The sequence below is a fragment of the Benincasa hispida genome, chromosome 9 (genome assembly GCF_027475165.1).
Source record: "Benincasa hispida cultivar pf3 chromosome 9, pf3_genome.v1.1, whole genome shotgun sequence".
In the NCBI taxonomy this organism is placed as follows: domain Eukaryota; kingdom Viridiplantae; phylum Streptophyta; class Magnoliopsida; order Cucurbitales; family Cucurbitaceae; genus Benincasa; species Benincasa hispida.
This window is the reverse complement of record NC_143486.1, coordinates 29,720,904-29,742,286: the sequence shown is the minus strand read 5'-3', so window position 1 is coordinate 29,742,286 and position 21,383 is coordinate 29,720,904. Positions and strand designations below refer to the sequence as shown.

The 21,383-nt window shown below is 37.7% G+C and overlaps 1 protein-coding gene across 1 annotated transcript; it reads right to left on the bottom strand.

Moving 5' to 3' along the window:
• Window positions 1-4,988: 4,988 nt before the first annotated feature.
• On the bottom strand, window positions 4,989-7,415 carry LOC150033728 (uncharacterized). Its single transcript, XM_090317045.1, has 2 exons — window positions 7,095-7,415; window positions 4,989-5,081 (listed from the first exon to the last, which is right to left on the bottom strand). The coding sequence occupies exons 1-2, from the start codon at window positions 7,413-7,415 to the stop codon at window positions 4,989-4,991; spliced, it is 414 nt and encodes a 137-aa protein (XP_090173171.1).
• Between the last annotated feature and the right edge of the window lie 13,968 nt (window positions 7,416-21,383).

The window sequence follows — 21,383 nt, the reverse complement described above, 5'->3', positions numbered from 1 at the left end:
AAAAATAATTAATTATCCAATAATTAATATTATTATAAATATAAATTATAACCAACTTATCATACTATATTTATAACCTATAGTTTTAATATTTCATCTCATGAAACATATAAACCATAGTTCTTTTTCTATTCCATGGTACTTAATGTAAATCTTATTTACATCAATCCTCCACTAGATGTATCTCATACATCATACCGATTATATCATATATTACTATACGATCGTGTACCTTTACTAAGCGATGAAGCTTGAAGTACACGATCGCTTAGCGCGCTCCACACAATGCCCGCCTTCCGCGATCGTCTAAACGACTACGATGCCACGAAGCACCATCGCCTAAACGATCATTTAGCTAGCGCCTCCGTATCGCATACGCGTGATTGCTTAGGTAGTAACTAAGCGATGAAGCTTGTTAACTACACGATTGTCTAGCACGCGCCTTTTACTAAATGACGAGCATCGCATGCTCCCTTTACGATCGTCTACCTCCAGCCCTACGCGATTGCGCAACGCCACACGATAGAGTAAATAATTTACCCCATCACTTAGCATTAGCTAAACGATCGTTCAGAAAATACTACACGATCGTTTAGAAAAATATAAGCGATTTCTTAATTAAATCCCAACGATCGTTTACCTGAGGCTACACGATCCGACAAACAGTTGGTCTTCTTCTTTGTTGAGAACCGCATCTCCATGCACCGAAGCTTCATCATGAATGACTCGGCAAACTCAAACCTTTTGAATTACAGACTCGATTGCAAAGTTAATTTCACCCAAAAACACAGGGGCCCTTACAATTAACACTTTTTCATACCGAAAACTTTAACCAAAAAAAAAAACAATTTAAACCCGAAACATTCATCAATACAACCACAGATGTAGAAAACGGTTAACTACAAATGTAGAAACCCACAACGACTAAAAAATGCGTTCAATTTAGAGTTGTAATTTGGAATATCAAAGAACCTGGCTCTGATACCAATTGAAGAAAATCGTATTCGAGATTCCATGAGCAGCGGAAAAAGATTATTCCAAATAACAATCATGAATGAAGAATACATTTACAGTTGACTTCAAACAAGCAGTTGTACAATTCATACAGAAATTACAGCATGAAAAAAAAAACTCAAATGAACAAAGAGAAAACCTCTATGAACATTTGAAGACGCGTCTCCACGCTCCGTTGTACATGATCGCTCAAACAACAACAACCACGAATGATCGATCTACACGACCGCAACACAGCATGAACTCTTCGTACTTGTCCTCAACGATCGCCTCGACCACGAACTCCTCAACAACACAAATGGCCTCTACAGAACCTCGACAGTCTCGAGTTGAGTATGACACCACCAACAAGGCTACCTTGGTATTCTCGGTGTGAGAATCTAGAGGGTAGGCTCTGTTTGGACTTAGATTGAGGCAGACGAAGGAGGAAACACCGATCGTGTATATACTGGGCAAATGGGAGATGGTAAAGACCTATCGTATAGGTTGATGCCCAATCGTTTAGATAAAACTAAGTGATCGTCTAGCAAAAGCTATGCGATCGTTTAGCTCATCATTTAGCTCGGTCTACCGCCTATAGACGCTACATGATCGTTTACTTAAGGCAAGCGATCATCTAGCAAAACTATGTGATCATTTGATAAATACTGTGCAATCGTTTAGCTCGCCACTGCACGATCGATAGCTCGCCCTAGTCATCGTTTAGTAAATTCGTATTTACTTGACCATTACGTGAGTTTCTTTTGCGTGAGAGAGAAAACTCAACAAACTTTTTACGAAAACTTTTCAATAGTTTGTAAATCATACATAAATTAGGAAAACCATTTTTCTTTTATCCCACGATTACCATGAATTCAATAACCACCCACTCAATTGGTTATTAAAGAAAAAAATTAATTATCCAATAATTAATATTATTATAAATATAAATGATAACCAAATTATCATACTATATTTATAACCTATAGTTTTAATATTTCATCTCATGAAACATATAAACCATAGTTCTTTTTCTATTCCATGGTATTTAATGTAAATTTCATTTACATCAATCCTCCATTAGATGTATCTCATACATCTACTGATTATATCATATATAATCAAAATACCTCTTGTCAATTTGAACATTTCAAATCAACACCAAGAACTGATCCTCAACTGAATCCATTGAGCTACCAAGGGGACCTTATGAACCTATAGCTCGAAGCTCCAACGGTACGTGAATAACTGACTAAACTATTTATTCACGTGATCCACCATCCGTTAACTGGCAGGCACTCGACCGACAGCTGAACTCTCCTTACCACAGATATATTATGTGTCCATCTTAACCAATTAGCAGTGCGACAACCCTTCACAGATAGCTCGTATGTACAGCTGGGCCAATAACCGTTATGCCCCTATAGTTACATCTGTCTTCTTCAGTACCACTGATCCCTTTAATGAACATAAATCATGGTCCTACTATGATTGAGTCTTCTCTTCCAAAGAGAAGCTATGGCTACTATGTTCAAGCCCCGGAATCAGCCCTTAAGGGAGCAATCTCTCTACTTATCCTTGCTTCGGGAAATGAGTGAATTCCATCTTGTGGATTGAGTTCCCAGCTCCCAGATCAGACAAGTCTCCAAAAAGGTAGGCATGTTGAGTTGGCAATCTGGCCATTCTCACCCATACTAATCAAAGGACCGCCCTCAAAGGTAGAAGTTCCCAAAACACTTTGGATTGTGGTGTGTCACCTATGGTCATTTAGGTGAGATGCAAGTTTCTAGTATCAACGACGTTATATACAGAGTCTAGTCATCTTGTGGTCCAGGTCTTATACAAACTCTTTGCATAGGACACCACCGATCGCACGTCTTCACATGAATGGTTAGGATCTACCATCTATAGTACTTTACAACACTTGTAAACCTCTACAAAGCAGGTTGTTTTTGTAGTGTCACCAGGATCAGATATCCCACCTTAATCCTTATACTACAGACCTATTTAGGTTATCACTTAAGAAATGATCCACTTATATATCACATATACATGCTTAAGTTCACATAAGATAACCAAGGAGCTTTGTTTATTGGATACGAGTAAATGCCAGGATTAAATAAAACTTATTTTATTCATTAAACAATGTGTATCTTTACAAAACAAAGAGACTCCGGAAGAATTAGGACACCAATCCCAACAGGGTTGTATGTCTTAAAACTCGTAGTTTTGTAAACAGTAAACATATATGAAGTTTATTCAGACAAGTGTTGTTGATTTTTTAATAACTCTAAATCCAATAAACTAAGAACCCTTGGCTATTGTCATGAATACTTGGACTTTATGTGGAGACATAAACTAGATCAAGTTTGAGTAAAATAAACTAAAAATTCTATAATACTTGGATTAGGTTGGGTACCTATTTCTCGAGATACTATTGAATACGACCTGTTTTATGATTGTTACAAATGTTGTAAAGTGTCATAAACGATGTGATCAGTTCGTTCATGTAAAAACATGTAAGTGGGGGTGTTCTACATAATGAGATTGTGTAAGACAGACCACGAAATAATCACGGTTACATATTAATACCATTTACTATTTACGCTAATTAATTTCACTTCTTGATGACCTAGATAATTTGATTTGAATCTTAAGCTGTCTATGAACTCCTGTTTATTCCCAATTGTTCCTTGATTTGCATAGGTGAGAGTAAGCTCAACATCGCTGCTCAATATGCCTCCCATTTCAAGGATAAGACCGAGTAGATGGCTGGTAACATAGAATTTGTAAGATGGAATCCACTTCTACACATTTTAGGGATAGTAGAAAGGTTGTTCCCTTAAGGGCTGATCCCGAGTCTTGAACAATGGGCCCCATCCTCCCGTTGACCTGAGAAGGAATGGATTGAGTGATTATGATCCTAAATCAGTTGTTCATTAGAGGGATAGTGGTATTTAAGGAGAAAAGATATAACTCAGAGATATTTCGATAATTGACCTAGCTGAGGTAACGAACAACCTTTGGAGGATCAGCTTATTGATGACAATTATATCAAATGGACACATAATATATCTACAGTGAGGGGAGTGCAACTACAGGCTATAATAGACAATCATGTTAGTTAACAAATGTTGATTAACTAGGTTAAAGAGTTTGACTGTTAGTCTCGGATCGTTAGAGCCCATGATTTGTAGGTCCATAGGGTCTTCTTGCTAGATCAATATGGACAAAATTGAAGAACTAAGTGAAGTGAGAATTTGAAATGTTCAAATTCGGCCTTCAGAGAAAATTGTATTTTTTATGAGATATAATTTACAATTAAATAATTAATTTATTAATTAATTATTTTTTAGAGTATACTTGATCATTAGCATAGAAGTATATTTTTAAAACTTGATTAATGTGATTAATCAAAGCAAGATGTCTTAAATAATTTAATATGTGATATTAAATTTGTTTATTTTATTTAATTGAAATTTTTTTAATTAAATAATTTCCAAAATTTGAAAATTATTTTTTAATTAAAAAATTAGTTAGTGGAAAAATCTAATTGTTGGATTTTCCCACTAACTAAGTGGACTTTGGAGTGGCATTTCCCAAGCTTGTCACCTAGAAATTACATGCTAATGGAGTTTGAGATGGAAGACATGCAAAATGAGATTTTGCATGTGTTTTCTCAACAAAAGGCTTTGTTTTTGAATTTTGCAAAACTAATGCTTCCATAGCTTTTAATCTAAAATCTTCCACATCTTTTCTCTTTACTCTCCTTCTTTCTATAGTGAAATTCCCTTATTTTCACTAACATATCGGTCCCACAACCGTTCTTCAACTGGAGAATAGTGAGATTTATCATTGGTGGTGTCGAGCTCAGGAGAGGAAGATTGCGGTGGAGTCTTCAAAGGTTGTATTCTCTAACCCTTTCCATGCTTATTCTTATTTTTAATGCAATCAGAATGTTGTCAATTCCATCGCTTCCACTGTGCATTTGTTCTTTATGTTCCATCAGCTTTAACTGAAATGACTTCTTCTGTTCCTACTTTGAAAGTCATTTCATTTTCTGAGAGTTGAGTCCAAGAACTAGTTTCCTGTAGAAAAGTGCAAACATGGTTAGTGATATTTGAATCTAATATCCTGGTTAAGTGAGAACTTTCCACTAAGCATGTTCCAATTATAAGTAGATCTGATTTATCTTGTTTTTCCTTTTCAGCTCTCTTTTTAGCTAGATATTTTGGGCAATTGCGTTTCTAATGTTCGTTTTCTCCACAATAGAAACATTTTCTTTTGGGAGCCTTGGTTTTCTTAACAGTAGGATTCTTCTTCCCTTTTTCCCTTTTTCTTCATTTGGATACTTTTATCTTTAAAAGAGGAAGGGGCGGACTTCTTTTTGTTTGAAGGCTTCGTTTCAGAAGATGATCCCTTCAGAAATCTTTTCTATGAAACAACCTTTGCTTCACTTTCTTCTAATTTCATCATCGATTGGTAAGTCTGGAGTTCGTTCAATAGAGTAGTCAAGTTGTAATTAATCTTATTCATTACTGCATTAGTTCGAAAAGTCAAGAAGCTTTTCAGAAGAGATTCCAAGATCATACTAACTTTACTAGTCTCATCTATGATAACGCTGTGAGCTTCTGCAATGTTAAAATGGACCATCATGTCCAGGACATGTCCCATCTTTCATGCGTGAGTGAAAAGCATCTAAAAAGTGCTTTTATTAGCTTCAAATTTGGAACTAATATTGCTAGTTTTGTTTAGTTTGACATGGTTTATTGAGTAACTTTAGGAATCTAAGCATCAGGAGCAATTTGTGCAAAAATGATCAAAAACCTGGGACACAACTCTAATTTTGCGCAATTACGGGTTGATTTTGGAATTAGGAAGAAACCAAGGATCGAAGATTAAGAAAAGAGGCAAATTTGGAAGGCAATTCAAGGGAGCCAACGTTGGACAAATGTTGCAATGCTACTCTCTAAAGCTATAGATCCAAGAGCAAGATGGAATAGGGCAACGTTGCAACATTATGACTTTGACGTGGCTGGCAAGATGCCAACATTGCAACACTGCAAGTATATTATAAATAAGAACGTGTGCCATCAGATCTGGGAAGAGAAAAAAAAAAAAAGAGAAAAAAGGAGCGTCGACTTTGAAAGATTTTAGTCTGTATAAGAGCCGAATTAGAGCGATTCTGTTCGTTTTTTGTTGAATACTCGAGATTTTGATTGAGAGTTGATCCAAGATCATTATGGGTTGATTGTGACGGGAAGATTGATTATGATTGTACAGTTTTGTTGAAGAACAATCCGTGATTTGTGGCAAAAGTCAAAGAGATCGTGATTGGGATTCAGACCTATTGAGGGGAGATTGTTCTTCTACGTTTAATTTACTTTTTGCTATAATGATTAATTATTTGTTGAATATTGTTATCGGAATTATGTGTGGCTAAACTCTTTTATTTTAGGGTGTTTGTGGATTTTAGGGATGTTACTTTGAATATTGAATTTACAGTTATTGATTTTGCATGGATTTCTAAATTATTTATGTTTAATGCTTTTGATTAATTGGCCATTAATTAAATGAACCTAAGTTAATTAGATGTCTCGAGAGAGAGTTTAATTCACTGGACCCAATAATTTAGATTGTTATTCGAGATTGCATGAGAATGAATTTAGAATAATAAGAGGTGCAATTGAAAGGTCTTAATGTTATAATTATTCAAGCGATAGAAAAGATTCGGGTCGATGGGTAGTTATTAGGATGGTCTGAGCTCGAGAGAGGATTTCCTGACTTTAGAACTTTTAGCTTCAATCAATTGCATGTCATATTCATTGCATTCCCTAAATGAAACAACACTGTGGAATTGTCATGCTCTGAATTTTTATCGTGTATGATTGAATTTTTGTTAGTCATAGTTATAGATAAAAATCATCTTTTAATTGCCTGAATAAAATTGACAAGGAATTGTGATAGCTAAGTTTAGGAAAAATTTTCTCACACTGGTCCCTGAGGACAATACCCTATTTGGAATTTATTACTTCGATTGTGTACGCTTGCGCATACCGCATAAGTGAGTTATAAATATATTTTATAGCCTCATGTTGTACTGAAGATGACGGTTGCCGAAACATCTCTTGCAATGGCGCCGTGATTTCTCGAGCAGTGGGCATGGGTTCATGTTTCTTGTTGAGCACATCGGATATGCTTGCCAAGATGTAGGCTCTTGCCTTCTCGTTAGCCCATACCCATCTATCATAAGCTTCTCGAACATTTCGACTAGCATTTGAATTGAGAAGAGGACATTCCTCCGATAAAAAAAACCTCAGGTCGTCAACCACTAGAATTGTATTTATGTTCAATTTCCAATTAGAGTAACCTTCTCCATTGAATTTATCAGAAGCAAAAAATTGTATAAACGAGTTCGACATTGTTGAAAACTAAACAAATTCTATTAAACTTATGCATTTAAATCCAATTTTAGCAAAAGCAATAAAGTACCCATATTTCATTATTTATTTGCAACGATACTTTAGTTAGTTAGAATAGATGCTATCGAGGGGCAGTCAAATACTCCTTCACAGAAGCAAAACAATCTTGACCAAATATTATATTCAGAATAAATCTTATTCCTATAGTAGTTTGGTTACCATTTTCGATCAAGAACTTTTACTAACATTTAGTAACTCTTGTAAGTGTGACCCACCATTTTCAAATCTTATAGAACAATATGAACATGCCCCCAAATTGGAAGACAATGTTTACGATGGACTATAAAACCCTATTCATTTTTGAAGCTTGGGTTGTTCTGAATCCTATGTTACAACCCTCCGAAGGGATGGCCACGATTAACGACTAGCTAATGCCGCCTAAAACCGACACCAAGCACAATATAGGAATCTCATGGTTCAAACTAATGGAGGAGACCGTAGGATATGTTGACATATTTCCTTCACCCACTTACTATGAATTACTTCTCCCATTCACCTTTTTATTGACCCATGCAAACACTTTTCGACTGGAGTAGTCGTGGTAAAAGCAACATGAAGCCAAGCATGGATCTCACGATGTGAACTCTTGGGGACGCGAGAGTTAAAAATGATATATCGTATATATTGTTAATTTCCCACTAAGTGTTCTAAATGTTTGGGTATTCTTTTAGGTATATTCTGGGTAATTAAACAACTGAAGTCTATATTGATTTAACCAAGTATAATGTTTATATTTGGATTTAAACCTACAATATTTAGGTGTTAAACCAATTTTAAACCTCACACCGCTCATGCAAGCTCATAAAACCGATTAACAATGTTCAACATTTCAATCATAATCCCCAGGTAGGAGGTGTTAAGTAAACTATCAACTTAAATACCTCCAGTTTTAGACAAGATTATGAATCGATTGAGTTTGTAACCATATTTTATAAGATAACAACCTATTTTAACTATTAAAATATGTTGTTAACCTAAGTGAGCATGTTATTAATCTTTGTTATGGATTTTAATGTCTAATCCGATTTTATAACAGTTTATAAAACAATAGACATGATATCCATCCATAACATACATCAAAGGCATTCAAAATTAACATAACACTTATATTAATTTTAAGAAACCCTAAACATGCATACTGTTTATTATAACTAACTTATAACATAATATTATGCATGCAACATGCTTTCTTATGGTGGGATTTTAAATCTAAATGGCATGCTATATGCACAAACATGTTTAATTCAAATATAATATACATCATATGCATAAAATAATTAAACAACACCAATATGATTCAACTTTTCCATCCTAAGCAAGCAACACAATTAAATTATTACAAAAGAAAACTAAAAACCAACTTTAATTTGATGGTGAACCACTTGAACTGACCCGAATCGCCTGAATCAGACCATTAGAGCTCCAATTGAGGCTGAACCGCACCAGATGTTGTTGAAATAGACTGGATGAAGACCGAACCGGTCAAATCGAATGTTCTCCTGCGCGAATTGGCTCACAAACGTGTGCCTTTCTTGGTTGGGATGAACAATGTTATGAAGTTTCATCCCAGTGTTGCAATGCCTTAGGCTGATTATGAACAGCGTTGCAACGCTGTCCTTGTAGCGTTGCGACGTTGCAAGGCAGAAGCTTGATTCCAGGTTTCTGCAACTTGGCCATGCTTGCTTTGATCTTCAATTACAGCCCAATTTCAACTCTAATGACTCCAATAAAATTACAGACACTAGAGCACACATATAAGCTCATTAATCAAGAGCAAATTACAAATTAAATTTCATAATTGAAGAGAAAACTAATGCCAAATTTGAATTTCAACCATATCAGTCACCATTTCATACATTCATAGAAATTCACCCACCAAACTCAAATTAATGATAATTGAGTGCTTAAATCATGCTCTGATACTAAGAGTGAACTTACAGTAGCGGAAGAAATCAGAATCAATAAGCACTCAAATTACACTTAATATGAGTTTCAAACATGCATTGAAATAGTTTTTTAAAAGAGGGTTTTATAAACACATTACCTTTGATGAAAACCCTTTGAATCGAGCTAAAATTCACGAATTAGACCTTTAAACTCACAGTAGACCATCAAGAGGAGTTTCTTTACTGATCTCTAGCTTGGAATGTGTGGTGGAAACACTGGATTGAGATCAATTAGGGTGAGGTTGAAGAGAGTTTTGGGTTGGAAGGAAGAGTCCAAAATTTTTCTCAAAATTCAAGTTGCATGTTCCAAAATTCTAAGAAATTGAACATATTTAAATGTTTAATACATGCAAACACTAGGTATTAATGTAATTTGACACTTCAAACTGCATTAATTCTTAGGCTTAGATGTTAGATTGAGTGGATTATTCCAACAAAAGTTGGATTAATCCACTAACTTGTCCTTTTTCTAAAATAAAATTCATTTTTCAAAATAAAATTAAAATTGCATAAAATCAGCTTTAATTAAATTTATTTATGAATTTCTAATTTTTTTAAAAAATATTTAAATAATTAACTAAACAAATTTAATTAATTAATTTAAATAATAATTGAATATCAAATATTAAATTAATCAAACACCTAATTAATACATGAATCCTATTCATGCAATTCAATATTTAAATATTTTAAACTCTCCAATTTGTTCAAAATTAAACACATTAATTATATCAAATATAATCAATTAAACCCTAAATTTAATTTGAACATTATAAATTCAAAACTCTAATTTTGAATTGAACAATTCAAATTTGCTCAATCCACTAATCCAAGATTTAATTTACGAGTCAAGAGAGAGACCTTATGGATCTACAGATCATGAGCTCCAACGATTTATAATTAATTGATTTAAACTTTTTAAACCGAATTAATTAATTAACTACCGAGACATACCATTATAGCTTAATAGTTGCACTCTACTCACTATAGATATATTTCTGTCCACTATAACCATAATTAGTAAGTCGATCATTCACAGGTCCTTCGTATTTACAGCTAGGTAAAATTACCATTTTATCCCGGTAAATACATTTTTCTCCTTAAGCTCCCACGGTTCCTCCATTGAACAATTGGTTTATAGTCCAACTTATAAACCATAACCCTCTCGATCATGAGAGAGCATGGCCCCATTATTCAAGACCAGGAATCAACTCTTAAGAGAACAACTTATCTGCTAACCCTAAGTCATGAAGGAGTGAATTCCATCTTGCAGAACTATGTCCTCAGCTATCTATTCGGTCTTATCCATGAAATGGGAGGCTTATTGAGCAGTGTTGTTGAACTACTCTTACCTATGCCGATCAAATGATAATCCCGAATAAACAGGGGTTCATATTTAGTTCAAGATTAAGATTGAGTTACCCTAGGTTATTGAATTTAAAATAGTCAGTTTTAACAGTAAACGGTTGTTACAAAGAAAAGTGACTATTTCAAGGTCCGGTCTTATGCAAACTCATTGCGTAGGATGCTCCCACTCACATGTCTCCACATGAATGATTTTAGGATCACATCATTTGTATCAGTATACAAAATGGGCCGCATTCAATAGTATCACTAGGATGAGGTACCCAATCTCATTCATATACTTATAGACCATTTTGGCTATATACTAAAAGTTGATCCTCTTTTATGTCGCCACATAAAGTTAAAATATTCGTATTATAGCCATGGATTTGTTTATTGGATTTTTATAACGAAATGTAATATCAACAACAATTTATTGAATAAAATACTCAATAATACTTGTATTGATAAATAGAATATGTTAACAATATTTACGAATTGCGAGTTTTAGGACATTTCCAATATCTTGTTAGCTGTAATTAGTGACTATGTTTCCTATTTCTGTAACTAAGCCATTGAAGCCATTTTAAGTATAAAGTTCATCATTAAGTTGCCACTCCTTACCATCCTCAGACGAATGGCCAAGCTGAGATATCCAATCGAGAGGTTAAGAGTATCCTTGAAAAGACCGTCAACCCCAAAATAAAAGATCGAAGCACACGTCTGGACGATGCTTGATGACGGAAAATTGGAAGTCAATTTTACTCGACAACCAGATTCCCTTGGATGCGGTATACGATGCATGTTCCTAAGATATGCGTTGATAGACATGCATCGATGGTCATGCGTTGGAATGAATATGCATTAATAAATGTATGCGATGACCATGCGTCCTGCCACAAGTTTTCTTGCGTTCATGCCAAGTATAACATGGACGCAAGTTTCTCGGGTAATCTGAGGTCGAACACAGGGACTTGTAGCTATATGTTTGCGGTGATGTGCATGCGGCGGTTTAAATAAAAGAATGGAGGGGATGTTGCTACGTTAATCCTACTCCTACTCCTATCTAACAAACAACACAATGAGGATATGCATGAAAGATAGAGATACGACAAACCTTGACATGAAATAAATGTATGGGAAAATAGATAAAATGTGGAGATGCTTACATTACAACCCTTAAGAGTGATTGCAAGGGCAACCCTAGTCAACACAAGCCAATGCGCTCATGCTACACTCATGCACAGCAAATCATTTTCCAATGGAAATGTGGTGCTTCTAAGTCTAGGACGCATGTGTTGAATGCAAAATTGTCCATAGAGCTTATTCCTCAGTCTCTACTCTTTTCCTATGCGATGATGCAAAATACACACAATGCTGTGGTGACTGCAGTCAATCGTATCCTATCTCTAGGATGCATGTGATTGGTTAATAGCAAACAATGCTTATTCCTAAGCTCCTATCTCTTGTATTATGTGTTCTAATCTGACTCTTCCGAGCTTAGATTGTGACCTGACCTTCCCAAGCCTAGATCCTGTCTTTAGACTACCCTCCCGAGTATCCCTAATGGACGAATGAAGCATACATAATACAAAATAATTGCATGAACTTGGTTGACGCAAGATTGTTACTATCCCTAGTGAACAACGCATACAATGCTTAATGCATCCAACCACTTACCCTCCCAGACAGTTCATTGTTTCTAATTTCACTCATAGACAAGTAATGCGTTAGCTTATAAACAGGCATTGCAACAGCTTCACACTAAGCAAATAAGGTTACTCACACACTCACGCAACACACACCTCTCAATGGGTTGCTACATGCTTCATATCCCTAATCCACATGACTAAGTATGCAACACCCAAGCAATCCCACTCAGTATTGCAATGAAAGTAAAGATGCTAAGCGAGAAAATGGAGATGGAGTTGAAGGAACAGAGAAATGCATTAAAAACAGATTGTATTAATTTCTTAATTCCAAAATGCCATACAATACAATATAGGAAAAGAAAGGAAAAAGAAATGACCGACTGGAAGCAAAGCTTATCTTCCAGCGGATGTGCGTCAAGGCTGCCAGTGGTGCCATGGATGTGCGGAGGAGCTGACTCTCTCGAGATCTAACTCCGATCGAAGGCTCTGGTCGTCACTCGGAATGGATGAAGGAGGTGAAGAACTCTCAGCGTCTTTTCACGCATTTTGTCTGGATCGCAAGGATCCGCTTTAGGCGAACCTCAGGTGAAAACCTTGGATTAAAATGAATTTCAGCTCATCAGCTTCTATTTATAGAGCTTGGATTGCCGACAACATAATTGGATTGCTCTGAGTCTAACGTTCGGTACGTTCGTCCTTTCTGAACCTCTGCCATTAACGGCGTGGTAGGTGAAATTTCAACATCATCTTTGGATTTTCTCGAGGTAGATGCATTGATGTGTTCATTTAACCTACCTTGAATTGATCCATTAATTTGCATTGTCACGTAGCCGCAATCATTCAATTGCCGCATTCGCTTAATACCGCAACTCTACATGATGACCGCAATTGCTTGACGAGCGTAACTCCCATGCGATGGACGCATACGGCTGATTACCGCAACATCTATGCGTTGATCGATGTGTTTACCTTGCGATGGAGTGCTTCTCCACATACGGTCGTCTATGCGGTGGTCCGGTTTCCACGTTTGCATTCATTTCCTGTATTAGCTACAAAGATAGAACATTGAACACATAATTAATGCAAAATAACGGGTTAGCTGAGATTCAACATGCTGATCGACGCAAACTCATATTCTCATGAATTCCTATCATGATTGACGCATATTTTGCCTAACAACCTTCATAATTCAAAGTAAAAGGCCTAAGATGACATGCATTTCTACATGTCATCACACCCTCAAACTTAAAATCATGCTTGTCCTCAAGCATGCGTTATACTCAAGAAATTCTAACTCACCTTCATGCTTTCCTTTGCGATGACCAACTTCTCAGAATATAATTTACGCACACCTTTGACCATCATCGCAATGCTCTCCTCCACTTGGCTGCTTTTTCAAAAAGATCTTGTCTCCGCTAAATCCGGCAAGCCTTTGCTAAAAAAAATTTCATTCCTTCACCGCAATTTTGTGTTTAGCTTTTGAGAATGCGTTCATAAAAAATACTTCAAAACTTTGCGATGGCTTATTCAAATGCGGTGTTGAACTTGGTTACGCCCTTCCTTTTGGCTTACCCCCACGTGTGTCATGCGGACATCCAACTTCGGCTAGTGCCTTTCACACCTTAACTCTTATCAACATAGGTTTCCCCATTGCGTTGACAGTGGAGTTATTATTCTCAAAAGCTCACTTCAACTTTTATTTTATTATTTGTTTAACAAATGATCACAATATAATGAACACAATTCTTCGAGACCGCTGCCACCCCCAAACTTAGAGGTTGGCAGCGTTCTCACCACAAAGCTAAAAACAAAATTACAAGAATGCGATAATAAATGTTTGAACAAAAGTTTGCACAAAATAAAACTTAAAACTTTCAAAATTTGAAGAAGCTAATAAAAGTAAAGAATGTCTTGCGTTGATTAGTTAGAAAATGCGGTGAACTATACATACCATCATATAAACATTGCAAAACAATGCAATCGGGAAAAAGAGAATTTCAAAAGGATAAGGCATACAAGATAACAAGAAAAGACCTTAGGTGGAACAACGCATGCGCTCATGTGTTGGAATCCATGCGATTGAAGCCATGCGTTGAAGGGTGAAAGGAATTCTTCCGTTGAACTACGAACCAAGGAGACTTATTGTTGCATCTACAAGAGCAAACGTACCACAACCAAGGAAGCAGCCATATATCCAAAATAACAATAAAAATAAAATAAATAACCTATACTAAGAAAGCAAAGTGAAGATAGAGTGGAAGACTTCCTTGGAAAAATAAGAGTGTTATCGCAAGGAGTCTTCCATGCAGAAGATGGCTCTTAACTGCTTGGGTCAAGTTGTCCTGACCATTGGAACTTTCGACAATTATTGGGCACACATTAGCCACCATGAGCTTAGAACTGCCTTCAGTCTTTTGCAACTGATTGCCCTTCTACCTTGGGGTCAACATTGGCTTTCAGCACATCGCCTACACTTCAATATTGTTTGCATCCTGGTCGCACAAGCTGCAATACTCCCAAAATAAAAAGTTTGCTCGCAGAGACACAAAACTTAACAAACATTTAGCTGCCAAGTCCCCGACAACGGTGCCAAAAACTTGATGGTGGGAAATTGGAAGTCAATTTTACTCGACAACAAGATTCCCTTGGATGTGGTATGCGATGCATATTCCTAAGATATGCGTTGATAGTCATGCATCGATAGTCATGCGTTGGAATGAATGTGCATTAATAAATGTGTGCGATGACCATGCATCGTGCCATAAGTTTTCTTGCGCTCACGCCAAGTATAACATGGACGCAAGTTTCTTGGGTAATTCGAGGTCGAACACAGGGACTTGTAGCTATATGTTTGCGGTGATGTGCATGTGGTGATTTAAATAAAAGAATAGAGGAGATGTTGATACGTTAGTCCTACTCCTACTCCTATCTAACAGACAATGCAATGAGAATATACATGAAAGGTAGAGATACGAAAAACCTTGACATGAAATAAATGTATGGAAAAATAGATAAAAAACGGAGATGTTTTCATTGCAACCCTTAAAAGTGACTGCGAGGGCAACCCTAGTTAATGCAAGCCAATGCGCTCATGCTACACTCATGCACGACAAATCATTTTCCAATGGAAATGCAGTGCTCTTAAGTCTAGGACACATGTGTTGAATGCAAAAGTGTCCATAGAGCTTATTCCCAAGTCTCTAATCTTTTCATATACGATGATGCAAAATGCACACAATGTTGCGGTGACCGCACTCAATCGTATCCTATCTCTAGGATGCATGCGATGGGTTAATAGTAAACAGTGTTTATTCCTAAGCTCTTATCTCTTGTATTATGTGTTCTAATCTGACTTTCCCGAGCCTAGATCATGATCTGACCTTCCAAGCCTAGATCCTGTCCTTAAACTACCCTCCCGAGTATCCCTAATGGACGAATGAAGCATACATAATACAAAAAAATTTCATGAACTTGGTTGACGTAAGATTGTTACTATCCCTAGTGAACAACGAATACAATGCTTAATGTGTCCAACTACTTACCCTCCTGGGCAATTGATTGTTGTTGACTTCATTGATAGACAAGAAATGCGTTAGCCTATAGATAGGCGCTGCAGCAGCTTCACACTAAGCAAATAAGGTTACTCACACACTCACGCAATGCACCCCTCTCGATGGGTTATTACATGCTTCATATCCCTAATCCACATGACTAAGTATGCAATACCCAAGCAATCCCGCTAAGTGTTGCAATTAAAGTAAAGATGCTAAGCGAGAAAATGGAGATGGAGTCGAAGGAACAGAGAAATGCATTGAAAAAAAATTGTATTAATTCCTTAATTCACAAATGCCATACAATACAATATAGGAAAAGAAAGGAAAAAGAAATGACCGGCTGGAAGCAAAGATTTGTTTCCAGCGGATGTGCGTCAAGGCTGCCGGTGGTGCCATGGATGGGCAGAAAAGCTGACTGTCTCGAGATTTAACTCTGTTCGAAGGATTCGGTCGTCACTCAGAATGGATGAAGGAGGTGAAAAACTCTCAGCTTCTTCTCATGCATTTTGTCTAGATTGCAAGGATCCGCCTTAGGTGAACCTCAGGCGAAAACCATGGATTAAAATGAATTTCAGCTCATCGGCTTCTATATTATAGAGCTTGGATCGCTGACAACATTAATTGGACTGCTCTGAGTCTGACGTTTGGCGCGTTCGTCCTTTCTGAACCTCTGCCACTAACGGCGTGGTAGGTGAAATGTCAACATCATCTTTGGATTTTCTCGAGGTAGATGCGTTGATGCATTCATTTCACCTACATTGCGTTGATCCATTAATTTACATTGTCGTGTAGCCGCAATCATTCATTGGTCGCATTCACTTAATACCGCAACTCTACATGATCACCGCAATCGCTTGACGAGCGCAACTCCCATGCGATGGATGCATACGGTTGATTACCGCAACATCTATGCGTTGATCGATGTGTTTGCCTTGCAATGGAGAGCTTCTTCGCATGCGATTGTCAACCCGTTCATCGCATACTCATTGCATCTATCAACGCAAATCTGCCGCCTTTATTTACTTCTTTTTTACCTCAACACAAAAACACACCCAACACTTATTTATTTACTTGGTTACCACAAAGTTTTCATAAACATTACCAACGCAACTATTTTCACAAGTTCTTGTGTTCGACCCTGGACTTACTAGGAAACTCAGGGGAATTTACACTTGAATTCCCCTGAGGAAACTTGAGTGTACAACGAAATCCATCAACGCATATCATCCGTGTTTCCATTACATAAAATAATGCATCAAGTTTTTGGTGTCGTTTCCGGGGACTTCGACAAAATAGTTGTTAACAGTAATTTTTGTGATCTCAATCTCTGGCGAATTACGACCCGGAGATTAAGAGGACTTTTAGACGAAGATTGAGCCAACAACAACCACAATCCGATAAAGAAGAGATAGCGAAGCAGCCTGGAGGTGGAGCACCAAATGATAACAATGTCATGGAGAATCTGATTCTATTGGCAAACAATCGCAATAGGCCCATTAGGGACTATGCATCGCCAAACTTCTATGATTTCTCTCCAAAAATCATGAGGCCTGCCCTCGACAGAAGTAGATTCGAGATGAAACCCGTGATGCTGCAGATGATCTAGACTGTAGGTCAATTCGGAGGAAGGCATGGTGAGGATTCGCATGCCCACCTCCGAAGTTTTATTGAAATTTGCAATACTTTTGTGTTCCCGAACATCTCTACTGAAGAAGTTTGACTAATGTTGTTCCCGTTTTCTCTCTGTGATCAGGCTAGGAAATGGGCTTATTCGCTCGAACTAGGAGAGATTACTTCTTGGGAGTAGGTAGTGGAGAAATTCATGAAAAAGTATTTTCCACCTACCGAGAATGCAAGACAAATGAAGCTTATTACTAATTTTGAACAAGATATGGACGAATCGCTCAGCGATGCTTGGGCGAGGTTTAAAAGGTTGGTCCGAGATCACGGTTTGAATCCTGTTTCGCAGACTGCTGCCAATGCAGTAGCCGCTAGTGGTCTGCTTGACAAAACATACGATGAGGCGAAGAATATCCTGGATCGCATCTCCAAGAACCATGAAGACTGGAGGGAGAGTGACTAGAGATTGAGACTTAAAGATTCTGATGCAAACAATGATGATATTGTTTCATTACAAAACCAAATGACTGCAATGATGAATTTGATTCAAGGAATGGCCATCAACAGCCCAACACCACAAGGTGGGCAAATCAAGCAATAAGTCAAAACACCGCAAGGTGTACGACTTGCAGTGATGGCCATGTGATGGAAGATTGCCCGCAAAAACCACAGTCTATATATTTTGTAAAGAATAATCCCTTTTCAAATACTTACAACCCCGGGTGGAGAAACCACCACAATTTTGCCTGGAAGAATCAACAACAAAATTTTCAATCTGTGGCACAAAAAGAAAGGCCACCAGGATTCTTCCAACGTAACAATGGTTAACAGAGAAATCAAGCAAGTAGCTCACAACAACCACTGCAATCCTCTTCTCTGGAGATCCTATTGAAGCAATATATAGAGAAAAATGAGACAGTGCTTCAAATTCAGGCTACATCCATCCGCAACCTCGAATTGCAAATGGGCCAGATTGCAAGTGAGCTGAAAATTAGACCGCAAGGGACGTTGCCAAGTTCTACCGAACTTCTACGCAACCCAAGGGGATCAGGTAAGGAGCAATATCAGGTTGTGACATTGCGCAATGGAAAGACTGTGGAGGGGGAAAAGAAGGATCAGAGTATAACAACTTTCATCGCAATAGAGCCTGAGATTGCGGTAACATAAGAAGAAGAAAGAGAAAATGAAGCAGTGGAACCTGAGGTTGCGTCAACCTCAAAGTAAAATGAAACGAGAACCGTGAAAGTCTAGTTACCACCTTTCCCTCAAAGGCTAAGTAAGAAGAAAAACGTAGAGGTACAGTACCAACGCTTCTTATCTATGTTAAAGTAATTACATGTTAACATTCCTTTCAGTGAAGCGATTGAGGAAATGCCTGCCTATGCCAAGTTTCTGAAGGACATGGTAACTAAGAAAAAAGGCACTGAAAAATTTGCCACGGTGGCATTAACGCAAAGTTCCAAATCCATTATCCCACTGTAGATGAACGATCCTGGGAGCTTCACTATTCCTTGCTCCATAGGAGGACTCTATATTGGGCAAATCTTGTGTGACTTGAGGGCCAGCATAAATTTGATGTCGCTGTCAATTTTTAGAAAAATAAATGAAGGGCAACTCGTGCCCACATCAGTGACTCTCCAATTAGCTGACAGATCCCTGGTTCATCCAGAAGGTAAGGTGAAGGATGTGCTGATCACGATTGATAAATTTATTTTGCCAACTTACTTCATCATTCTAGACTATAAAGTTGACAAAGATGTGCCCATCATTTTGGGGCGACCTTTTCTATCAACGGGTCATGCTCAAATTGATGTGCACAAGGGAGAAATCACTTGAGTATAAATGGACAGAAGCTCAAATTTAATATAATTCGTGCCATGAAATTTCTGGATGAAGAAGACCTGCAAGATTCTGATGATGACCTGAATTTGATTGAAGAAGAAAATTCTGATGAAGAGTGTGAAGAAAAGGATGCCAACACATCTGTAGCTACCTGCAATGCGATTGTAGAAAAAACAAACAAAGAAGAAGAAATGATTGCAATGCAAGAAGAAGAGCCAAAAGAAGAAAGAAAAAAAACGCAACCTTCCCTTGTGAAACCACCAACACTTGAACTAAAGATCCTACCAACCCATTTCTGGGGCAGAATGAGAAGCTGCCAGTGATAATTTCCTCTGCGCTCAACGAAGATCAAGAGAATGCATTGATGAGCATTCTCAAGAAACATGTGCGAGCAATTGGCTGAACGCTCGCTGACATCAGAGGAATTAGCCCCACGTACTGCATGCACCACATTCGTCTTGAGGACGACCACAAAGAAACAATTGAAAATCAACACAGACTTAACCTTGCGATGAAGAGGTCGTCAAAAAGGAGATTATCAAGTGGCTAGATACGGGCATTATCTATCCTATAGCAGATAGCATGTGGGTCAGTCCTGTGCAATGTGTGCCAAAGAAGGGCGGAATGACGGTAGTCCCAAATGAGAACAATAAATTAATACCGCAAAAGACCATCATTGGATGGCGCATATGCATGGACTACTGCAAGTTGAATGCGGCCGCAAAGAAAGATCACTTCCCTCTGCCATTCATTGATCAAATGCTAGATAGACTAGCAGGGAATGATTTTTACTGCTTCCTAGATGGGTATGTCAGATACAATTAAATCATGATAGCTTCTGAAAATCAAGACAAGACCACATTCACCTACCCATATGGGACGTTTACTTTTCGCCACATGCCGTTTGGCCTCGGCAATGCACCAAGCACGTTTCAAAGGTGCATGATAGCGATCTTTTTAGATTTTCTCGAGGACTCTATGGAAATATTTATGGATGACTTCTCCGTTTATGGGAACACTTATGAAGTCTGCTTAGCCAACTTGGAGAAGATTCTGAAAAGATGTGAAGAGACAAATCTGGTGCTCAATTGGGAAAAGTGTCATTTCATGGTTAAAGAGGGTATAGTGTTGGACACAAAATCTCCCGAGAAGGGTTGGAGGTGGACAAAGCAAAAGATTGAAGCAATTGAAAGACTCCCACCTCCAACCAGCGTGAAGGTTATGCGAAGCTTCTTGGGGCACGCTAGATTTTACAGACGATTCGTCAAAGAATTTTCTAAGATAGGATGACCATTGAGTGCGTTGTTAGAGGCGGACAGGAAATTTGAGTTTGACAACAATTTCCTTAACGCATTTAGAGTATTAAAAGATGCGCTGATTACCGTGCCCATACTAATTGCGCTGGATTGGACAATGCCATTTGAAATCATGTGCGACGCAAGCGGGTATGTGATGGGGGCTGCATTAGGTCAAAAGAAGAGAACTATTTTGCACCCCATCGCATATGCGAGTAAAACTCTAAGCCCTACTCAAATAAATTATACCACCACTGAGAAAGAACTCCTGGCCGTGATTTTTGCATTGGAGAAATTCAGGGCATATCTGTTGGGAACCAAGGTATTCATTCACACTGATCACATGGCAATCACAAAATTTGATATTGAGATAATTGATCGGAAGAGGACAGAGAATCAAGTTGCAAATCACTTGTCTAGATTAGAGAATCCCAAGGTTGACCGCAATGAAACTGAGGTGAGTGCTGTGTTCCCGGACGAGCAGTTGTTCCACTTAGAAGAATTGCCCTGGTATGCGGACATCGTTAATTATTTGGTTTGTGAAAAATTTCTTGAAGATTACACCTATCATCAACAGAAGCTCAAGAATGAATACAGACACTATTATTGGGATGAGCCGAATCTGTATAAAAGAGGTGCAGACCAAATCATTCGA